This window comes from Saimiri boliviensis, chromosome 9 (assembly GCF_048565385.1).
Source record: "Saimiri boliviensis isolate mSaiBol1 chromosome 9, mSaiBol1.pri, whole genome shotgun sequence".
Classification (NCBI taxonomy): domain Eukaryota; kingdom Metazoa; phylum Chordata; class Mammalia; order Primates; family Cebidae; genus Saimiri; species Saimiri boliviensis.
In genome coordinates this window covers 97164548-97188408 of record NC_133457.1, presented here as the reverse complement: position 1 = coordinate 97188408, position 23861 = coordinate 97164548, and the positions used below count along the sequence as shown (strand labels likewise).

Sequence of the window (23861 nt, the reverse complement as noted above, 5' to 3'; positions counted from 1 at the left end):
TTAAATACACCTCACCAGGGAAATAAGACAAGCCAATGAAACTAAGGCCAAGACTAGGCCGCAGCTATAAAATAAGGAAGGGCAGAAGCTGAACTAAAAAAAAAAAGAATCCCATAAGCAATGGCAATAATTTAAGATCAATCCAGGCCAGGTACAGTGGCTCATGAATAGTGAGTGAACAGTAGCTGGCTTGAGTAGTTCAATTATAAGGCATTTTTTATTTTCTTCTTTCTAGTTTCCCATGTCATACCATTAACATATATAGAAAGAGACCATGTTTTGTTATTTTAAATCTTTTTTTTTTTTTTTGAAATGGAGACTTGCAGGCCGGGAGCGGTGGCTCAAGCCTGTAATCCCAGCACTTCGGGGGCCAAGACGGGTGGATCACAAGGTCAAGAGATCGAGACCATCCTGGTCAACATGGTGAAACCCCATCTCTACTAAAAATACAAAACATTAGCTGGGCATGGTGGCATGTGCCTGTAATCCCAGCTACTCAGGAAGTTGAGGCAGGAGAATTGCCTGAACCCAGGAAGCAGAGGTTGCAGTGAGCTGAAATCGTGCCATTGCACTCCAGTCTGGGTAACAAGAATGAAACTGTCTCAAAAAAAAAAAAAAAAAAAAAAAAACCCAAAACCAAAAACAAAAAAAAAGAAATGGAGACTTGCTCTTGTCACCCAGGCTGGAGTGCAATGGCACGATCTCGGCTCACTGCAACCTCCGCCTCCTGGGTTCAAGCGATTCCCCTGCCTCAACCTCCCAAGTAGCTGGGAATACAGGCACCTGCCACCACCCCCAGGTAACTTTTTTAGTTTTAGAAGAGATGGGGTTTCACCATGTTGGCCAGGCTAGTCTCGAACTCCTGACCTCAGGTGATATGCCCACCTTAGCCTCCCAAAGTGCTGGGATTACAGACGTGAGCCACCAAACACAGCCTTTAAATCATTACTTCTTCGCCAAATTGTGGTTAAACAGTAGTTCCATAAAATTGTGGCTGAAATGACATTTGCTTGACTTGGATCTTGTGATTCTTGGAAATAAGAAATGCCGCTGATGGACATAAAACTAGAACACTAGTACAATTACTGTCCTCAAATGAAACATGAAATCTGTATGCACAATGATAGAGACCAAGAAGTTGGGGCTGAGCTCCAGGCCTCAGAATGCAGTCCCTAGAGCAGAAGATGATGGACGCACAGGCCAGAGTATGCTCTTTTTTTAAGTATAGTTCTGGCCGGGTTTGGTGGCTCACGCCTGTAATCCCAGCACTTTGGAAGGCAGAGACGGGCAGATCATTTGAGGTGAGGAGTTCAACCTCATGGTGAAACCCCATCTCTACTAAAAATACAAAAAAAATTAGCCATGTATGGTGGCGCATGCCTGTAGTCCCAGGTACTCAGGAGGCTGAGGCAGGAGAACTGCTTGAAACCAGGAGGTAGAGGCTGCAGCGAGTCAAGATTGCACCACGGCACTACAATCTGGGCGACAGACCAAGACTTCATCTCAAAAAAATCCCCACACACTGGCCGGGCACAGTAGCTCATACCTGTAATCCCAGGCAGAGGCGGGAGGATCAAGAGATCCAGACTATCCTAGCCAATATGGTGAAACCCTGCCTCTACTAAAAACAAAAAAATTAGCTGGGCATGGTGGCGCACGTCTATAGTCCCAGCTACTGGGAGGCTCAGGCAGGAGAACTGCTTGCATCCAGGAGGCGGAGACTGCAGTCAGCGGAGACTGCAGTGAGCAGAGATCGCGCCACTGCACTACAGCCTGGGTGACAGTACGAGACTTCATCCCAAAAAAAAAAAACAACAAACCCCAACCAGAGCTCCTTTTTGAAGCAAAAGCCAAGGCAGGGCTGAGAGGAAGAAAGGAGGAGGCCCTAACAAGCACCCTGAACCTCTCCGTATGGCTTTGCGGTCAGATACAGGTCTTCACGTTCCTGAAAAACCTACAGGCTTTCCTAGAAAAATTATGTAGCAGATTTCTCTTACCTGAGCACAACTGTTCAATCTTTGTCAGATTCAACTGCAGAGACTCATTGATCCAGGCCAGCATGTCATGTCGACTTAGATTATCACTGGTCACTGACGTTGAGTATACGTTCACTGCCATCTTCTAAAGCATGGGAGGTAAAGAGAAGAGCCCATGTTATAGTAGGCATGCAAGTATGGGCAAGTTTTTCCTAGAGAGTCACCCACAGCAGCAAAAACCTGCAGGAACACTTCTTTTCTTTTTTTTTTGAGACCGAGTCTCACTCTGTTGCCCAGGCTGGAGTGCCGTGGTTCGACCTCGGCTCACTGCAATCTCCTGGGTTCATGCGATTCTCCTGCCTCAGCCTCCTGAGTAGCTGGGACTACAGGTGTGCACCACCACACATGGCTAATTTTTGTATTTTTAGTAGAGAAAGGGTTTCACCATATTGGCCAGGCTGGTCTTGAACTCCTGGCCTCAGCTGATGCACTCACCTCAGCCTCACAAAGTTCTGGGATTAAAGGCGTGAGCTACGGCATCCGGCCTAGGAACACTCCATTGTTAAGCCTCACCTTCTTCCCCAAGAGGCCAAATGAGACACTAGGATTACAGCCCAGAACCTGAATTTCCACATACAATCATGACCAGAAATGAACTGCCCAACACTAGCCAGCCTAAAGTTAAGGCCCCATTTTAATGTGGTTAATATACAATTCTAAACTACCAGAGGCATTAAATAAAGGGATGAGTAAGTGCTTTACGACGGGAGGCAGATGCACAAACGAGAATGTTTTCTGTTTAGAAAACATCAGTCCAAGTGTATACATTAAGATACCAAAATGTTCAAATTTTGGGTTGGGTTTTTATTAATTCCTATTTGTAGTTTTCACTATTTCCCAATTTTTCCTTAAAGACTGTATCTAGGCGAGCCATACTGACACATGCCTGTAATCCCAGCACTTTGGGAGGCTGAGGTGGGAGGATCACCTGAGTCCAAGAGGCTGAGGCTGAAGTGAGCCATGTTCACACCACTGCACTGCAGCCTGGGCAACACAGTGAGACACCCCCCAATCCCCTACCCCGCCAGCTCCCAAAACAAAACAAAACAAAACAAAAAAACGATAAATACGTTCATAACTGAAAAAGTAAACCAGCTTTTCAATACACAGTTACTAAAAAGGCACTATCAAATGATCTTACAAGTGAAGAATCCCTGTAGCAAATTCTCCGCAGAGCTACCTGGGGATAGCAGGGGATCTGAGGGCCTAATTGCCAGATGCTTCACAGACCCTTGTAGTTAAACCCTGACAGCCCTCTGCATGGTTCATTTCGTGTCCCTCGTTTTACAGGTGAGGAAGAGAGGCCCTCAGGGTAGACAGATAAGCCTGCCCCCCGCACCCCACCCAACCTCCCCATTCTCTTCCCTCCCCTTTCTGCTAGGCTTTCAAATTCAAAATAAACACGGCAGCAATGAGTTTAATTTTCAAATGCTAGTAAATGTGGGTGTTATTGTCTATGAGCACCAGTTTAGTCAACTCTCACTCATTCTACAAGTATTTACTACATCTACCACATGCTAGTTCCTGTTCTAGGGACCAGGAAACAGAGAAGCAGGAGACAAGGTGCCCGTCCACTGGGAGTTCACATCCTAGCGGTGCGAAGTCTGACACTGACCCAATCCACCAAAAACATCACTTCACACCAACCACTTATGCAATGAGGTTTAGGGAATGCGGTCAGAGGAAGCCTCTCTGAGGTGATAGCTGAGCTTAAGGATCAGAAGAAAGCAGCCACAGGAAGCTCTACAGATAGGTCGCTCCAGCCCAGTAAGCCAAGGGGAGAGCAGAACCTGAGGTGGGAACAGAATTCAAGAGGCCAGACTGTGAACAGGCTCTGCAGACTATGGGGAGGAGGTAGGGTTTTATTCTGTTAAGAAATCCACCGTTGGCTGGGCGCGGTGGCTCACGCCTGTAATCCCAGCACTTTGGGAGGCAGAAGCGGGTGGATCACGAGGTCGAGAGATCGAGACCATCCTGGTCAACATGGTGAAACCCCGACTCTACTAAAAATACAAAAAATTAGCTGGGCATGGTGGTGTGTGCCTGTAATCCCAGCTACTCAGGAGGCTGAGGCAGGAGAATTGCCTGAACCCAGGAGGCAGAGGTTGCGGTGAGCCGAGATCGCGCCATTGCACTCCAGCCTGGGTAACAAGAGCGAAACTCTGTCTCAAAAAAAAAAAAAAAAAAAAAAAAAAAAAAAGAAATCCACCGTCGAGTTGTTTTGTGTTCTGACGCAGGGTCTCCCTCTGTCACCCAGACTGGAGTGCAGTGGAACAATCACAGCTCACCGCAGCCCTTACTTCCCAGGCTCAATCCATCCTCTTGACTCAGCTTCCCAAATAGCTGGACTACAGGTGCTCACCACCAAGCCCAAGTAATTTTTTAGTTTTTTTGTAGAGACCAGGTCTCGCTTTGTGGCCCAGGCTCAAACAATCCTCCACCTCAGCCTCCCCAGGTGCCAGGATTGCAGGCATGAACCACTACGCCCAGACACTTTCAGGTGTTAAGTGGGATAGAATCTTGCTCTAATTACAGTTTGAAAAAGATCACATTGCCGGGCGCGGTGGCTCAAGCCTGTAATCCCAGCACTTTGGGAGGCTGAGGCGGGTGGATCACAAGGTCAAGAGATCGAGACCATCCTGGTCAACATGGTGAAACCCCGTCTCTACTAAAAATACAAAAAATTAGCTGGGCATGGTGGCACGTGCCTGGAATCCCAGCTACTCGGGAGGCTGAGGCAGGAGAATTGCCTGAACCCAGGAGGCGGAGGTTGCGGTGAGCCGAGATCGTGCCATTGCACTCCAGCCTGGGTAACAAGAGCGAAACTCTGTCTCAAAAAAAAAAAAAAAAAAAAATCACATTGACTGCTGGTAGAGAACAGACAGCAGGGAGGGAAGACTGAAGATAAAGGCAGGCTAATCCAGATCTAAATCAAATCCCTGAGCAGTCACCATGAGGACACAATATAAAATACCAGAGAGATTTCATTGTGACCTTGACACTTACAATTTTCTTCATTTCATGAGACAGCAACTGTACCAGTGGGGAGAGGCAGGGGAAGGATGCAGAGCAATCTGGAACAATCCTGAGATCCCAGCCCTTTGCTATCTTCTGGCACTTCGTTCCCTCCACCTGGTGACTAGTACAGAGTTGGTCTTTCCACACCCATCTCCTGCATTAAGCTGCTGCAAACCTCCTGAGTCACCAAGCTGCAGAACATGACAGCCAGAGGAGGCAGATCCCCTTTTTATGGGGTGACTGGGGTCTGTAGAGGTCAATGACTAGCCAGTTCTGCATCTCCTCACTTCCCCCAGGCCCCTCACAGCGTCTCTTGCACACAGACGTTGGGAGGGGCCTGGGGGATGCAAGAGGATGCAGGCTGTATTCAGGTTGGCAAAACAAGTGTCAAGGAGAGAAAAATATATCTATATAAACTTATTAGAAAGCAAATCATCAACACTCTTACACTCCCCAAATCAGCTGATAAAAACCATGTTATGCAAGACACCAACACAATTTAGTTACTGATTCCACTGGGAAATTAATCCCTGTGTTTCCAGAGCAATTCATTGAAACCTTTATGATAGGAATTACCACACTGAATTGTCATTATCTCGTTATTTCTGAACCATTCTGGAATCAGATTTGGGCCAGGAGGCAATCCACTCAATACAAATAGCTGAGGATTTCAAGCCAAGAGAACATGGGTTTGAATGTGAGGCAGTCATTCATTAATTGTGCAATCTTAGGCAGGCTACTTACAACTCAGTGTACCTCAGTTACCTTACAAGTTAAAGCCACCTATCTGAAAAGGGTCTTAGTAGGGTTTATATTAGATAAGGTACATAAAATATCTGGCATGGCATCAAATTTAATAGGTATTAAACAGGCTGGGCACGATGGCTCATGCCTGTAATCCCAGCACTTTGGGAGGCAGAGGCAGGCGGATCACGAGGTCAGGAGTTCAAGACCAGATTGGCCAACATAGTGAAACCCTGTCTCTACTAAAAAATACAAAAATTAGCTGGTCATGGTGGCTCGTGTCTGTAATCCCAGCTACTTGGGAGGCTGAGGTGGGAGAACTGCTTGAACCAGGACCTGGGAGGTGGAGGTTGCGGTGAGCTGAGATCACACCACTGCACTCCAGCCTGGGCTACAGAACGAGACTGCATCTCAAAAAAAAAAAAAAAAAGAAAAAAAGAAGTATTAAACAAACAAGGTATAATAGGGCAGGGACCGTGTCTCACTCATCCTCCTGTATCCAGTGCCAAAAACAGTGTGCCCGAGACCTGCCGGCACCATCTTGCATGGACATGCACTGCAACAGTCCCCATATTTGTCTGTGTCAATCTGTTCTTACACAGCAAACCAGAGAGAATTTTCTGAATCACAAATCAGAGCAAGCGTCTCCCCTGTTTAAAATCCCTGAATGAACAAAATACTGTGTGCAAAATCAGGTACCAAGCAGAGACATTCAAACAAAAAACACACGGTCCCAGCTGAACACTTGTAATCTATTATGGCAACATTCCTATATATAATGTATTGTGTGCACCATGCTGCCATAAAATCTAAGCAGCTGGTAAAGCCATGTGTGTCTCCTGACCACACCCCAGCTCAGAAAATGTTAATGGCCTTTCATCATCATAATTTAAAACTTTCATTAGCAGTACATTAATACCTGGTCCCACATGCTCCACAAATGCTGCGGCCACTAAATACATGGATTAGGCACCCTGTGGATGTGCAATAAACATCCACCCACTCAACCAATTAATTGGCTCCTCCTAACAGTAAAAACAGAGCCTGGTTCTCAGACCTCCAGCTTCAGCTCACCTTCCTTCACAACTCCATCACTGGCAGCAATAGAAGACCCATGATTACCACACAAATCTCACCCTACAAGACTTCTTGATCCAGGTTTCCACCACCATGAAAAAGCTCCCTCAAACCTGCACGAGAATCTCTCTTCCTTCAGCAGCTCTCCTAGCAAGCTCCCAAATCTATACTAATTCATTGCTGGCTGAAAAGCACTCATTCCTTTCAAGGCACCCTATTGAGCGCTATGCAAAGAAGGGGAGGAAGGTGCCATCAGAAAGGTGCTCCGTGATCCTGGGTAAGTCACCTTATCTTCCTGAATCGCAAATGGCTCATCCTGTAAAATGGGTAAAACAGTACCTTCTGCACAAAGTGGTGGTGAGGGTTAAACGAGAATCTACATGAAACACTTAACAAAAGGCACATCATATGCCAGGCTTCCCTATGTGCCAAAAACTGTGCTAGGCACTTTGACACACCACCGTAAAGGGCACATCTGAACCTGTAGCTCTGGACCTCAGGGATAAGTGTAATAAAGAGGTTAAGAGGCCGGGCCTGGTGGCTCACGCCTGTAATGCCAGCACTTTGGAGGCTGAGACAGGTGGATCACTAGAGGTCAGGAGGTCGAGAACAGCCTGGCCAACGTGGCGAAACTTCGTCTCTACTAAAAATACAAAAACTAGCAGGTCGTGGTGGTGTGCGCCCGTAGTCCCAACTACTAGGGAGGCTGAGGCACGAGAATCGCTTGAACCCGGGAGGCACAGGTTGCAGTGAGCCGAGATCACGCACACCACTGAACACCTGGGCAACAGAATGAAACTCTGTCTCAAAAAAAAAAAAAAAAAAAAAAAAGAAGATAATCTCTCTTAAAGACAGTGTATGTGTTAAAAGTATACAATGCCACATGGAGCACTTAACACAGTGCCTGACACACAAGTATCCAACTAACAAAGAGCTGCTATTATTATTACTACTGTTAGAGACGTGCCATCAAAGAAGTGGATGCCCCGCCTACCATAACCTCCCCTCAATGGGTCTCAGGATCCTCATCCCCAAAATGGGGCTGAGGTCAATCTCTGCGCTGCAGCATCCGAAGGCAGCTGTGAAGCAGGGGTTGGAGTAGCACTGTTGATACCATCCTGTTATACTGCCGTCCTGCTCATCACAACCTGGATTCCTAGAGAGAAAATCTTTGCTCCCGGGCGAACAGCCCGCGCTCAGCACGGTGCCCAACACCTAGTGGGCACTCGATAGACACACTGATGAAAGGAGGCAGTCCCAAGAATTGGCTTACTTTCTGCCATGCACCACGCTAAGACTTTAATGTAGCTACTATTATTGTCCCCGTTTTACAGATGAGGAAGCCGAGGTCCAGAGCGGTGAAAGCACCTGTCCAAGGTCACACAGCACGGAACCCAACCCAGGTCTGAATCCACAACCGGATCTCTCGGCCCTCAGGCGACATGGCCTCCTACAAAATGGGTCCCCAGAGCTCCCAGCACGGCCCACCTTGCCCACACCCTCCCGGGGCCTAAGAACCCTGGGACCTCCCGCCGCGTTAGCGCAGGGTCCACACCTCAGCGGCGGCCCAGAAGCCCCCACACCTCGGAGCAGCAGCCCCCACTTCCGGCCCGAGACCCCGCCCCCCGGAGCAGAGCGGAGCGCGCGCCCCCCGGCCCAGCCCGCGCGCGCCGGGTCACGGCCCCGCCCTTCCCCCACCCGGCTCGAACCGCACCGCCGTGTGGAGCGGCCCTGGCGTCGCCCGCAGAGCCTGCCTGCGCACGCCCGGCCTTGGCCCACGCGACCGCCCCCACAGCCGCCCCTCCCCGGGCCCCGGCCGGCTCACCGGCTCTCTGCGGAACCGCGTCCACTGCTCGCACCCGGCTCCGGTTCCGTCTTCTTCTCGTTCAAACCGCCAGACCCCGCCCGCTCGCCCGCGCGATGACCTCACACGCACCCCCCCCGTTACGCGCCGACGTAAAGGCTCGTCATCGCCCGCCGGCTCCTTTTATAGAGAGGGACCCAGCCGCGCGCGGAGGGCGGAGCTCAGCCCCTGATCGACCGAAGGGGAGCTGGGGGGCGGGGCCCCGACCGCCGGAGCGACTGCGGCACGTGGTCGGCCGCAGCCAATGAGGTCCCGCCCCGGTCCGGTGTGACTTCTCCAGTTACAAAATCCCCACCGCGGTAGCGAAAAAACAATTGCTTTCACAATGAATTTTTTCTTTAGAGACAGATGGAAGTCTCGCTGTGTTGCCCAGAGTGGTCTCGAACTCTTGACCTCAAGAGATCCTCCCGCCTTAGCCTCCCAAAACGCTGAGATTACAGGCGTGAGCCACCGCACCCAGTCTTACAATGAATTTCTGTAAGAATAGGTTATTGAATAATAAAGATACTTGATAGACACTTTAGGGAAAGGCTAAGAAGTCAACGTTCTGGGCCGGGCGCGGTGGTTCACACCTGTAATCCCAGCACTTTGGGAGGCTGAGGTCAGGAGTTTGAGGCCAGCCTGACCAACATGGAGAGGACCAACATGGAGATAACCATCTCTACTAAAAAAATATAAAAATTGGGCCGGGCACAGTGACTCAAGCCTGTAATCCCAGCACTTTGGGAGGCCAAGGCGGGTGGATCACAAGGTCAAGAGATCGAGACCATCCTGGTCAACATGGTGAAACCCCGTCTCTACTAAAAATACAAAAAATTAGCTGGGCATGGTGGCGCGTGCCTGTAATCCCAGTTACTCAGGAGGCTGAGGCAGGAGAATTGCCTGAACCCAGGAGGCGGAGGTTGCGGTGAGCCGAGATCGCGCCATTGCACTCCAGCCTGGGTAACAAGAGCGAAACTCCGTCTCAAAAAAAAAAAAAAAAAATTATATATATATATCTATATGTCTGTGTGTGTGTGTGTGTGTGTGTGTGTGTGTGTTAGCCGGGTGTGGTAGCACGTGCCTGTAATCCCAGCTACTTGGGAGGCTGATGCAGGAGAATTGCTTGAACCCAGGAGGTGGAGGTTGCAGTGAGCTGAATTGCACCTCTGCACTCCAGCCTGGGCAGCAAGAGCGAAACCCCGTCTCAAAAAAAAAAAAAAAGTAGGAAGGGAAGGAAGGTAGGAAGGAAGGCAAATTGAACACTACAAAGGTCGGCAGGTACTTTCCAGCTCCAGGAAAACAAAAAACAACAAACAAGGACAACAAAGATGCAGTGAGACCGAGGAGAAAAAGGAGACTGGCTTCCTAGAGCAGATTCCAATGCGCAACTCCTTTTGCTACAGATGCTGGGTGACCTTGGGTATGTGATGAGACCTCTTTGGAATCAGTTCTTTTACTCATAATCATGGTAATCAGGCCTCATAGGGTTGCCAGAATTCTCTAACAGTAATAAGAAAGCATTTTGGGGGTCATTTGTCACTGTCATTTACTCAGCATTCAGTCCCCACCAACTTCTCCCATGGGCCTCATATACACTGAATTATTTGATCCACACATCAGCTCTGTGAGGTTGATATTATCCCTATTTTATACTTGGGTAAACTGAGGCACAAGGAGTCTGTGGAGCACCCCCAAGATCACAAATTGGCAGGGAAGTAAAGACAAGATGGGAACCCTAGCAAGTAGCATTGTGATCCCCACAGGATGTGGGGGGCGGGGAAAGGCACAAGTTCCACACCCGATGCCACTGTTGCTACCGTTGACACCAGTCAGTCTGGCTGCTGACAACATCTGGGGAAATATTACCCTACCTTTTTAAAAAGGTTTGTTATTATTATTTGAGGCAGGGTCTCACTGTTGCCCAGGCTGGAGTGCAGTGGAGCAACCTCGGTTCACTGCAACCTCTACCTCCTGAGGTCATATCATCCTCCCACCTCAGCCTCCCGAGTAGCTGGGACCACAGGGGTGCACCACCATACCTCACTCATTTTTAAATTTTTTTGTAGAGAGGTGGTTTCATACCCCATGCTGCCCAGGCTGGTCTCAAATCCTGAACTCAAGTGATCTGTCTACCTCAGCCTCCCAAAGTCCTGGGATTACAGGGGTGAGCCACTGTGCCTGGCCCAAGGCTATTATTACTGATAAGCATTGGATGTTACTGTCGATACCTGCATCCAGTCCTCCTTGTCATCAACACATTAATGGTTCTGATTTTTTACAAAAATGTCTCTTTGTAGACTTTGTAGAGTTTATTGCCTGACAGGTGTAAGGCAAAGGACTTTCCCTATTGCCTTTGAACTTCAGGAACCTTATGAAGTAGGTAGGATTTATTATTTCCTTTTTTTTTTTTTTATTTTTTTAGGAAGGGTCTCCTTTGTCATCCAAGCTGGAGTGCAATGGTGCAATCTCAGCTCACAGCAACCTCCATTTCCCAAGTTCAAGTGATTATCCCACCTCAGCCTCACCGAGTAGCTGGGACTACAGGTATGTGCCACCACGCCTGGCTAATTTTTGTCTTTTTTAGTAGACATGGGGTTTCCCCATGTTGACCAGGCTGGTATCTTTTAGATGAGAGATGAAGATCCCCAAGAGGTTAAGTCGTTTGCTTGCTCCAAGTGACACGGTAACACACCAGACCCCAGACACAAATCCAAGCAAACACAGACTGCTTCAGCAAAGGCCTCTGCTCCAGCCTCTTTCCCCAGATCAGAGCATTCACTGCATTCTCCCCTGGCCTCAGAACATAGATCACTCAGATCTCAGCCTAACCTGAGAAAACACAAAAATTATCCCATAACCCCCTCTGAGGACCCCCACCCCACAAGTAGGCCAGGACACCGAGGCCCCCTCACCTGGAGGGCTCATCCATTTCTCTTGGGGTTTTGAGGCTGGGGCTGTTTATTTGGCTTCATTCTGTCCTGGCATTTGGTACAGCACTGTATACAAGATGGCTTAATTGGGTGGCCCAGGTCCCTGGGGTCTCAACACCTGGGGAAGTGTGAAGAGGTTGTGTGAGCCTAGCTTGCTAATTGCCAGCTATCTCACCATGGCAACTGGCACGTGGGCTGTTCTAGTCCTGAAGCACCTAATAACACATTCATCCTGGCCAGGTGCAGTGGCTCATGCCTGTAATCCCAGCACTTTCGAAGTCCAAGACAGGTAGATCATGAGGTCAGGAGTTCAAGACCAGCCTGGCCAAGATGGTGAAACCCCGTCTCTACTAAAAATACAAAATTAGCTGGGCGTGGTGGCAGATGCCTGTAATCTCAGCTACTTGGGAGGCTGAGAGAGGAGAATCGCTTGAACCTGGGGGGCAGAGGTTGCAGTGAGCCAAGATTGTGCCACTGCACTCCAGCCTGAGCAAGTGAAACTCCATTTCAAAAAAAAAAAAAAATTAGCTGGGTGTGGTGGTGAGCCCAGGTACTCAGAAGGCTGAGGCAGAATTGCCTAAACCTGGGAGGTGGAGGTTGCAGTGAGCTGAGACTGTGCCACTGCACTCCAGCCTGGTGACGGAGCAAGACTTCATCTCAGTTAAAATATATATATATGCGCCGGGCGCGGTGGCTCAAGCCTGTAATCCCAGCACTTTGGGAGGCCGAGATGGGTGGATCACACGGTCAAGAGATCGAGACCATCCTGGTCAACATGGTGAAACCCCGTCTCTACTAAAAATACAAAAAAAAAAAAAAAAATTAGCTGGGTATGGTGGCGTGTGCCTGTAATCCCAGCTACTCAGGAGGCTGAGGCAGGAGAATTGCCTGAACCCAGGAGGCGGAGGTTGCGGTGAGCCAAGAGCGCGCCATTGCACTCCAGCCTGGGTAACAAGAGTGAAACTCTGTCTCAAAAAAAAAAAAAAAAAAACCATATATATATATATATATATATATATATATGCTACAGCCACTGGGAGGGATGTAATATGGAAAGATCTACAAGATGTTTTAACAAGTTCATCCTTCCATTCTGGAAGCTTCTTCCCTCCCCAAACCATGGACTAGGCCCCTTAGAAACCTGACCTTATTGAAGAGATGGCCATGATTATAGCCCAACTCACACATGACCTGGGAGGCCCAGAGGGGCTAGGTCCGACTGGGGCACAGTGGATGAACCCCAAATGCATCACCCTATCCCCTCTACAAACGCTAACTAACCAGCATTAACCCCCTTCTCCCTGACCAAAGGCTGGAGATGAGTAGCCTGATGGGCTCTGGGCTTGGGACTCCTGCCTGGGCAACCCCAGGTAAAGAAAAATGGGATTACTGGAGGCGCAGTATTAGGCTGAGAAGGGCAACCGGTATCATGAGTGCTCACTGAAGGCCAGGATTTCAGTTGGGAGCACACTAAGAATCACATTAGACACAGGGTAGACTGGGACCCCAGGGCCACTTCCAATTAGTCCCCTTGCAGAAGGTAGTTGACCTGCAATGCAACATGACAACTTGGGAGCTGTGGAATAAGGTAAGGTATAGAATTCCACAGAAGCATGACGAACTGTAAGAATCATCATTAGGCTCTTTTGCTTGAGGTGTGATTATCACCTCGATCGGTTCCCCGAGATCTGTATATCTGGAAACAGATGTCCCACACGTGGTGCTTCTAAATGAATTCAGCCACTCAAGCCACAGTTGGGAACCCTGACTTGGATGCCCATTCACTAGTCTGGTGGGATCCCTTGATAGACAGCATCAAATTCCTAGGGTCAGGCTGGGCGTGGTGGCACACACCTGTGGTCGCAGCTACTTGGAGGCTGACAGAGGAGGATCACTTGAGCCCAGGAGGTCCAGGCTGCAGTGAGCAGTAATTGTGCCACTGTGCAACTGAAAATTCCTTTCCTGGGATCCACCCTAAACTCTGAGTCAGCAACTCTGGAGGTTGGGCCAGCAATCACGGCCCTGACAAGCCCTCCAGGAGATGCAGACGCGCTGGGCCCCATCCTTACGTGTTAGCTAGGCCCTCCCGCGGATCCCCCATCCATCTGACCTGCAGGAAGAAAAGGGACATCAGACAGTTATAGAGAAATACTGATTTTAATTAAACATAAGGTAAACTCTAGGTATCCGTCATCTTTCAGCCTAAAAATTAGCAAAAACTGTTGAAACAAGGCACAGTTTTTTCCCCATATTTGTTACGTTGTGGCTCCAGTTACAAAAAAAAAAAATTTTAATGCAAATGTTAAACATAAAAATAGAAGTTTGAGATTTTAAAAAAAGTGTATAAAAAGCCCCACAAAAGTTGTCAACGTTGTTCCTTAACCTACAAAATAGCACCAGTAAGAAGAGTAAAAGGTGTTAAAAACCATTACGACAGCATTTCTGAAATGCAGCTTGTCTGAACTCCCATTCCCCCTAAAAACGACTTATCGTGGAATAAAAAACAATTTTTAAATCTCCGGAGGGAGAACCGAGCTCTTATTGCCATTTTCCCTGTCATCTCTTAGATGAGGGAAAGGTGTGAGAGTGTGCTTCTGTCCCTGACTGCTGTCACTGCATCTGAGTTTAGTAAAAAGATGAGGAATGAAGGTAGCAGACTTCTCATCTGGGGACTTATGCCAGTGGAGGGTAGGTCTCTTGGAGAGGGGATGGGTTTGAGGGAGTGTCTTATCTTATCTACCTCCTTCCTTCACACTCCTCTCCTAGGGAAGAGAGAGGTATGGAGGAGCCATAGTTGTCTACGTAATATGTGGCAGCTTATATTATAGAACTCAGCACACCCCTTCCTGAGCTCCCCAGACGGTTCTATTGCAGTCACTGGGAGGGATTTAGCTAAGAGTGGCCCCTGCCCTTGGGTTCGTGGGGGGAAAAAATAGCCCTGAATGTGATGATGATGATGTCATCCCTGCTGAAATCATCATCATTATGGAAAATACTCTAATGGGTCCCGTGCAGACTCCACACCTTGTATTTAGGCAAGGGGAATGTGCCGGGTAAAAGACATATACAACATTTCCTCTTCTGCTTGCCCTGAAAAAAAAACATCCTGGACCCTTAAAAATGTCCTGTAGTTACATGCCTACAACTGCACACATCTGGCAACAGAGTAGCAGCCAGTTTTCGGAAATTAAAGTCTTGCAATAACTGTCTTGGGTGATTTTTCAGCATTAACCTGAGTATTGGAGAGCTGTCGGCACTGTGGTTTTGGTATCTTAGCCATCGTTTCTCTGAGTGGTAGACCCAGGAAGGAAAGAAAAAGCCACGCTGCTACCTACTTCAAGTTTTAAAGTTTTAAGAGAAGGAAAAAATGAGCACCGTGTCTGGCTGCTCCAAGCAGCCAAGTCTGAATTGTGCACCAGGAGGCGGCACCTCGGGCTCCCCCTGCAAGGGAGTCAGGTGGCTCTGCCCCCGCTGAGGAGGAGGGAACTGAGGTCCATGGTAAGGCCCACAGAGCTGAGGAAGAGCAGGGCCTGGGAATGCCTTCAGGAATCACACCTCCTGGGTCCTGGCTCTGCCACATACCCAGTGGCTTTGGGGCCTGGCTGGAACTATTCACATGCAAAGTAGTCCTTCAGAGGGGCGAAGAGGTGTCGGATGACAGGCACGCTCCAGGACCTTCCCAGCAGCTTCTGGCGGGCGCCACGGCCCATGTTGGAAACGTCTGTGTAGTGCACAGGAAAGCCAAAGATCCTGAGGGTACCAGGGTGAAAAGACAGCGAGTCAGAAGTGCCCCTCGCATGCTGACAGCCTCTGGGGAACCCTCGCCTCAACCAGCCAGGTCCCACTCTTTCTGCCCTCGCCATCCCTCAGTCCCATCGGTTAGGTCCCTGGGACCTAAATTCAGAGCCCTTAACTCAGAACACTTGCTCACGAATGGCTCATAAATAAAAATCCCCCATTTTGTGTAGGCCTAGCACCATACTGTTGGCACAGAGTTGGTGCTCAGAAGACCTTCCTTGAATAAATGTGTGCATACCAAATCAGCCAGCCAGCAATATGTCTTCAAACTCCTACGATAGGAGAAGTTCAGCAATTTCCTTAGTAAGGAACAAGGTCACTCAAAAACAGCCTAGATTTTCTTTTTTTCTTTTTTTTTTTTTTTTTGAGACGGAGTTTCGCTCTTGTTACCCAGGCTGGAGTGCAATGGCACGATCTCGGCTCACCGCAACCTCCGCCTCCTGGGTTCAGGCAATTCTCCTGCCTCAGCCTCCTGAGTAGCTGGGATTATAGGCACGCACCACCATGCCCAGCTACTTTTTTGTATTTTTAGTAGAGACGGGGTTTCACCATGTTGACCATGATGGTCTTGATCTCTTGACCTCGTGATCCACCCGCCTCAGCCTCCCAAAGTGCTGGGATTACAGGCTTGAGCCACCGCGCCCGGCTAACAGCCTAGATTTTCAATCCTCACAGTCTCAGGCCATCAGAATTTTCCTTCCTTCTTCAAGCCCAAATGCTGAATGAAGGACCAAGCTGGACAACTTCAGGCAGATGCCATCGAATATATTAAAAGCTTCCTCTTTGGGTTCTACCTATAAAGAGGCTTCAGAGGCTGAACCTCAGGGTTGCTCAGGTATACAGTCCAATACCAACGAGTCATCCCAGCAGGCCACTGACTGCGTGGGGACTCAGAAGCATGTCAAAGGTGTATGTAATACCTCAGGCCTGCATCTTGCTTTGCCTTAGCGTCTACACAGTGACAGCCATCTGCACCAACCATTTTAGGTTTCCATACACAATAATCTACAGCATAAATACTCTTCAGAAGTTACTTTTATATCCAGAAAAGTCAAAGAAGAAATTAAACCCGTTGTAGAAGTGAAATATCTGGAATGAAAATAATCTGTATCAAAGCCTTCCCAACACAGAATAAATGTAAGGAAGAATGTTCAGAGCCTTAATTACATTACCATACCAAGTAATGATTTTTTAAAAATAGTATAAGCAAAAGGAACAAACAGAGTAGGGACAGAAAAGGGACAGAACAGACCTCAAATCCAAGAGAGGGTTATTTGCATCAAAATAGCCAAAGAAAGGGAAGGAGAGGACACACTGGGCTCAGAAGGAATCATTCATAGAATGAGCAAAGTCTTCAAGAATGGTGTGTCTGTGGGGTTTTCTTTCACCGACTTCTCATGCATCCTAGTGTCCCAGCGTGCTGGGACAGGCAGATTATCAGGGCAGTGCAGCCAACAGACAGATGCTGCAGCCTAATGACCTCCGATCACAGATTCCTCACCACCACCACACCCCCTCCTCCATTTTTGTCAGGAAATAAGGGCGAACTATGACAAGGTATTATTACTCCTAGCCCCGCTAACATTGAAGGGCAGTGAGACCATCAAGAGTTAAGATAAACACCTGCCCATGTCTGCCCGTTTCTGTTTCTACCTGCACGGTTTCCCTCGCCAAGTGCAGCCTTGCTCACCTTTCGAGCTCAGTGCACCACAAAACATCTTCTTTGCCATTCATGACAACAGGGAAAAGTTGGTTTTTCCCCTGTTTGATTGAGTTCGACTTGGTGGTTATTGTCTGTACTTTCTTTAACTGGAGAACAAAACGACATGGAGTGAGCGCAGAATGAAGGGATCTGGGTAGAGGCAAGGCTCAAAAGCACCTGGTATGGAGGGGAGGGCGCAGGCGCGGCAGAGGAGTGGCAGGGCTGGGAGAGAAAAGTGCCTGGGAAAGATGGAGGGGAGAGCGCAGGCGCGGCAGAGGAGTGGCAGGGCTGGGAGTTGAAGGAACGAGAACGTTTTGTGCTTCCCACAAATGCCAAGAAGTTAACAGGAAGGACCAGCCTCAGAAAAAATGAGATTAAAAAAGTGACCATGAATGAGATCACATGGGGGGACCAAGAGGACACCAGAGTTCCTGATCAAGCAAGATTAAGTAAAAACCACCCAGATACAGAGAATGCTCAACCGGAGTTTAGATAAATGGATCTTTGCTTTATGCAAACATGGAGATTGAGGTTTATGGAGGTCTTCATAAAATTAATTTTTTGGCAAAAGGATTAATTATTCCTTTCTCCCTGGGAGGGCCAGCTGAAATTCTGTGTCTTTATGTATCCAGTATTAAAATTAGAAAGACTCGTTGCCTTTTCTCATAGTGATTACTTATCAGGAATGTCTCCTGGTCTCTGTATTTGAGGATGGGACAGAACCATGTGTGGGAGAAAGCAGCCCAACACCAGGAAGTCACGTCGAGGAGAGGAGTAGGGACCAATCAGACACCAAGGTCATCTCCCAAGTCCCCACTTGGAGGACACCAAGTGCATTTTTCCAGAGGGCCACAGCTCATCTTACCTTGGCTATCCTATTGTATTCCAAGCAGTCCTGCAGCTCGAGTTTATCATTCTTTGATGCTATCACGGGCCTGGGAACAGCCAAAACCCATTACTTTTTACTAGCTGTAGAGGGTCCTCTGCTAGGCACAAGGTAGGAGTGAGGGCCTGTGTTGCAGAGATGTACCCTGGCAGTGAACTTGCTGCATTCAATGATGAAACTGATTCTGGCAGGAGCACAAGCATGTGTGCCAAAGCCAGGGATGGGCTAGCCCCAAGACGGGACACCCAGCATCCAGGAGGTAATGCTCCCCTGCCAGGACTTCGAAGTCAGGTTCCCACTGAGCAAGAACACTATACAGGGGCGGGACAGGAGAAACCTCAGGTCCTCGCTCTACTGCTCACTGTCTGAGTGAGCTTGGGCAAATCACACTACCCCTTTGAGCTTCCGTCTATTTTAAAGTGATTTTGTTTAGATTTTTATGGGTCTACCTGATAGAATCACTACCTCACACCCACGGTTTGGTGGCTCGCTGCTGGGGATGCTGCCTCCGGAGGCTTTAAAAGTTAATGGCAACTGGCTGCAGCGGTTCCTACCAATAATCCCAGCACTTTGGGAGTTCAAGGCAGGAGGATCGCTTAAGCCTAGGAGTTAGAGGCTGCAGTGAGTTATGATTATAACTCTGCTCTCCAGCCTGGGAGACAGACCCAGTATCTTAAGGCAAAAACAAAAACAGAAAAAAGCAGTGGATGGCATTTTCATTACAGTGGACAGTAGGTGGTTCACAAAAGGACCAAGCACCCTTTTAACTTTCACCCTTGAAAACTATTTTGCAAATGCAGAGAGGCAAACAGATGACTAAGAAGGGCAAGGGATAGAACTGCAAGTAGCTGAGCAGCTCCAGAACAGAAACCAGAGCAAGAGTACAGAATTCAGGACAACCACAGTAACCCATGTTAGGGACGTCAAGGCCAAAAAACTCAGACATGAGAACGAGAACCGTGCCCACAGAGAGGCTAGGGAAATCACAAAACATAGGTCCCTAGACTGATACATTTCCTTGACCTTACCTGCCAGGCTTCAAATGCCACCTCTACCACCATTCCTACCACCGCCATGGACCCAAGGGAGCTGAGAGACCAGAAGAAAAGGACATTGCATAGCCCCACCTTGTGCTGATTGTAGGATTAAGATCTAAACAAGCCAGATGACTTGGGCCTGTCCCCTGTATCATGCTTGACACACCCATCCTATAAGCCTGCATAGCTTAGTCACAGCATCAGATCTGCATCAGGTCTCACTGATCCTTCCACCTCCTAGCCTACACATTCAACGCCTCAGCAAATGTCCGACTCTCCAAATATCCTGAATCTGACCCCTCCTTGCTAAGTCACAGGATTGCTGTGCTGCAAACCCCAGGGGCCACCACTCACACTGTGTTCTCTGGGGATGGCACCTCCTGGGGCACCACATCATCATCAGTCATCTCTCCTTCTTTGAGCCATCTAGTCACCTCACGTATCCCCAGTCCTGCCTACATCCTGCTGTTGTCTGTGATCCACCCAGAAGCTGCCATGAATGTAGGACACAATTCATCTTATCTGTAACTTCCCACGCCAAAGCGATCTCAGTGGTACCACATTAAGGCCCATGTTACTTGGCCCTTCTTTCCCAGCCACCCTACCTAGGGTGCTCTGAGCTGGTATGGGGATGTTTCCCATCATCCCAGACCCTCTTCCTTCCATCTGGAGTACTCTAATAACTGCATGGCTCCATTCCTTCACCGATGACTCTGGCTAGAATGAGAAGCCCTCCCATCAACCATGCAATGCCCATCCGCCAGCAATAAACCCCAAATCACTATCTTCTCTCCCCTCTCCAACAAGCATCTCACTATCATGAAAGCCAAGATAGACATGATGTGTTTAACCTCAAAAATGGCAACAGCGTGACACTGCCTGACAGACTGGGAGCTCAAATGTTGAAGGAATTAACCCATTTAATTCCAGACACTGGCATCGTACCCTAAGACTGGCTGCTTAGCCAAGTACTCGGGCAAGGCAGCCAACAAAAATCCTCCAGGCTACCTCAGGACCCTCACCTCTGTCCACACCTCACTAAGTGGCGGAAGGTTATTGTGTTTCCACACCTCACTCTACAGGAGAATGTTTTAAGCTTAACTCATTTGCAAGTCTGGGATGTCACATTACCATCACATTTTACATCTTAATTAGCAAGTTCTTCTCCTTGAAACCACATATAGAGGAGATAATCCTCAGTAAAGCTGCCTGCTTTCTGGCTTTCACCGGGTCTAAAGACTGAACTGTCTTCAGTATATGATAAATGCTCCTGGTGATGAGAATCTGAGGGAGATTGTCTTCGGGCTATTGCTTGCCATAGCAGCTCTGCCACCTGGTTGGTCAACACGAGCCTGGCCAAGATCACTTCATCTCTGGGGCAGGAGGAAAGGCACCACTAACAACAATCTACTTCCATTTCCAGACGCTGTCCCTATGGCAACGGGGAGGAGAGGTGAAGGACAGGAGCATCAACAAGCTCAAGTATTGAGAGATCCCTGGCAGGAAAGAGGTACAGAGTCTGGCTACAGCACATGAGACTTGTATTTTTCTTAATTTTTTATAGAGACGGGGGTCTCACGTTGTTGCCCAGGCTGGTCTAGAACTCCTGGGCTCAAGCGATCCTCCAGTCTCGGCCTCCCAAAGTGCTGGGATTACAGGCGTGAGCCACCGCGCCCAGCCACCTGGGACTTTTAAGATCAGGTCCGTCAGCAGCTTGCAGCAGGTAACAGTACAACTCCTACAGAGATTCTCAGGGACTTGCTGAACATCTTAACAGGGATTAACCCACAAGACCACAGGTGGTCTGAAACCCAGGGTATAGCCATTTCTCTGCAGAACCAGCTCTGTCTCAAAAGGCATGAATGTCAGAGCTGGTATCACATATCACATATTTAACTTGGCTGTTACCTGACCCACTCAGAGCCCCTTGTTACCTGTTCATCCCAGGAAGGTTGCCCCAGAAATATCGGGCCCTGTGAGCAGCAGAAACTTTGATGGCATCAATCATCACTGGATTACACTGCAGGGAGAAAGAAGATTGCTGTTAGGAGCCCATTATTAGAGTTCTGGTGTCAACCGGAACGAAGTCTGACCTTTGAGCTTTGCAGGTGATAGGGCTATACCCTGACTATGAAAGCAGCATGAATCCTCCAAGACAGAGAAAAGACCAACTGCCATCAGGAGGCTGCCTAGAGGACATGATAAATGCCCTCATACTATGCTAACAGTGGGTAGAGATAAGGTGAAACCTGCAGATTCTGAGAAAGTATCCCCTGGAACATGCCAGATATTACAATATATGATACACAGTGGGCTCAAGAGATTCTCCAACCTCAGCCTCGCAAAATGCTGGCACTGCAGACATGAGCCACTGTGCCTGGTCTAAAGCAGTTTTCATATCAAAAATGAGAAAACTCTCTAGAGTAAAAAATTGAGTCAAATCTCATGAGCCCTTAACAACAGATGATGGTTTCATCATTTCTGACTTCAAAGACTTGGGATGAGATTACTTATTTTCCTTGTACTGGCAGGGCACAGTGGCTCACCTCTCTCATCCTAACATACTGGGAGGTGGGCGGATCACTTGAGCCCAGGAGTTCACGACTAGGCTGGGCAACATACCAAGACCCCATCTCTACCAAAAATACATGGTGGCATGCCCCTGTAGTCCCAGCTACTCAGGACGCTGAGGCAGGAGGATTGCCTGAGCCCAGCTGTTCAAGGCTGCAGATCATGCCACTGTCCTTCAGCCTGGGAGACAGAACAAGACTGTCTCTTGGATCTTGCCAGACCAAGAATGGGAAAATAATTCTCAACATTGGCAACACCCACCAAGCATCACTGCCAGCAGGGCTTTCCCTGCCCAGGCTGACTGTGACAATCAGGTCCCCAGATTCTCTCACCTCCAGGAACCGCGAGATGTCCCTCTTGTCGCCAACCTTCATGGCTACAACATTCTCAAACATCCAGAAGAACGGCCGGTCATCACCCTCCTTGGGGCGTGAGTAATTCAGCAGGTGGTAAAATTCGAAGAAGAGCCGGCCTGTGCCCTCTGTGCTCAGAAAAGAAGATGACAGAGCAGGGCTCATTTGAAACCTCCAGCCCAACCCACTGTATTCCCTGAGACCAACAGGTTCCCAGTGGCCTCCTGACACTAAGGCCGATGCCTACCGTCCACATCCACCTGAATGGCAGCAGGGACAGAGGCAGCAGGGCACTATTTACTAGGTAGGGTATTTCCCTGGTGGGCTGAGGATTTACTATGGAGAGTAGGCAGCACCAACAGACCCCTGAGGCTACCAGTAACTTGGTGGGAAGCAAGTGGCTCCTTCTCAGGCTGCTCAACCTGGATCAGTGATCGGGTGACACAGGCACTCCAGGGACTCCCAGAGAGAAGGATGCTCACCATATAGGCCTTTCCTGGCTGGATTCACATTTGAGAGATCGTTGCATGGGCTTCCACCAATCACCAAGTCAAATGGGCCCCATTCTTCAATCTGAGAGAGAGAGTCAGGATGAGGGTGTGAACCGGGGGAAAGAGAGTTGGACCCACTTCTAGAATCCTCCTTGGGGCCAGGTGAGATGGCTCATGCCCGTAATCACAGCACTTTAGGAGGCTGACGGGGGCAGTTCATCTGAGGTCAGGAGTTTGAGACCAGCCTGGCCAACATGGAGAAATCCCATATCTACTAGAAATATAAAAATTAGCCCGGTGTGGTGGCACATGCATGTAATCCCTTCAGCATAAGAAGAATTGCTTAAACCCAGGAGGTGGAGGTTGTAGTGAGCTGAAATTGCACCATTACACTCCAGAGTAAGGCTCTGTCTCAAAAGAAAAAAAAAGTAGAACCTTGCATGGTCACCAACTCCACTTCTGACCCTAGAAAACCTCATGTTTAAGATTCCTCAAGCTTTCAATCATTTTTTTCTTTTTTTTAAATAGACACAAGGTCTCACTATATTACTGAGACTAAAACTCCTGAGCTCACATGATTCTCCTTCCAAAGTGCTGAGATTACAGGTGTGAGCCATCACACCAGGATAACCACAGATTCTCTTCTACCACAGTGCCCCGGGGTCTCAGGGATGGGGCCTACATGCAGGTTTCAGGGTGTGGAAGACTGGTGAGCACAGGGAGAGACGAGGCCCACAGGGTACAGACTGCCCTCACATTTTTCTTTGTGATGTTCCTCACGTCGTTCACATATTTGATATTCCCCTCGTGCTTCACGGTTCCAACAGCGATGGACTCCTCACACACTTCGGAGGCAACGTACTTTCCCACCTTTATGCCCAACTCTTTGAGGACTAGGTAGCCTGGGGGGTGCCAGGGAGACACAGAAGCATGAATGATGCTGAGCACACAGCAGCTCATCTCCTCCACTCCCTGCTATAGTAAAATGCAGAATTCCTCATGACTGCATCACATGCGTTAAATCCAGGAAAGGCTGTACAGGCACCTCACATACTAGCTGTGTGAACTCCGTATGGGGGAAAAGGAGGATACGATAACCACAGAGAGCAGTAGTTGTTGCTAATTTATCTCCAATTATACTTATGCATGTGGAATGAAAATTGGTTGCAAGATATCTGCACTTAACAAAAAACAGCCGGGTGCGGTGGCTCAAGCCTGTAATCCCAGCACTTTGGGAGGCCGAAGCGGGTGGATCACAAGGTCAAGAGATCGAGACCATCCTGGTCAACATGGTGAAACCCCGTCTCTATTAAAAATACAAAAATTAGCTGGGCATGGTGGCGCATGCCTGTAATCCCAGCTACTCAGGAGG

The 23861-nt window shown here is 48.6% G+C and overlaps 2 protein-coding genes across 6 annotated transcripts in view; both read right to left on the bottom strand.

The window, feature by feature from the left end:
- The window catches only part of MAPRE1 (microtubule associated protein RP/EB family member 1), a 34003-nt gene extending 25184 nt beyond the window's left edge, over nt 1-8819 (bottom strand). Inside the window, exons 1-2 of the mRNA XM_039479248.2 lie at nt 8701-8819; nt 1998-2121 (exon numbers count right to left, since the gene is read on the bottom strand). Coding sequence (XP_039335182.1) covers nt 1998-2118 — 121 coding nt within the window. The 5' untranslated portion in view covers nt 2119-2121; nt 8701-8819. The remainder of the gene's footprint in view (nt 1-1997; nt 2122-8700) is intronic.
- A 4973-nt stretch (nt 8820-13792) lies between these two features.
- DNMT3B (DNA methyltransferase 3 beta) overlaps nt 13793-23861 on the bottom strand; it is a 54513-nt gene continuing 44444 nt past the window's right edge. For 2 of the 5 annotated variants that reach the window (XM_039479246.2, XM_074406398.1), the window contains 7 exons: nt 23246-23391; nt 22481-22571; nt 21978-22126; nt 21009-21094; nt 18017-18086; nt 17140-17258; nt 13793-15401 (listed from right to left, as the gene is read on the bottom strand). In XM_039479246.2, the coding sequence (XP_039335180.2) occupies nt 15260-15401; nt 17140-17258; nt 18017-18086; nt 21009-21094; nt 21978-22126; nt 22481-22571; nt 23246-23391 (803 nt within the window). In that variant the 3' untranslated portion in view covers nt 13793-15259. The remainder of the gene's footprint in view (nt 15402-17139; nt 17259-18016; nt 18087-21008; nt 21095-21977; nt 22127-22480; nt 22572-23245; nt 23392-23861) is intronic. The other 3 variants (XM_039479247.2, XM_074406399.1, XM_074406401.1) reach the window with 2 other exon arrangements.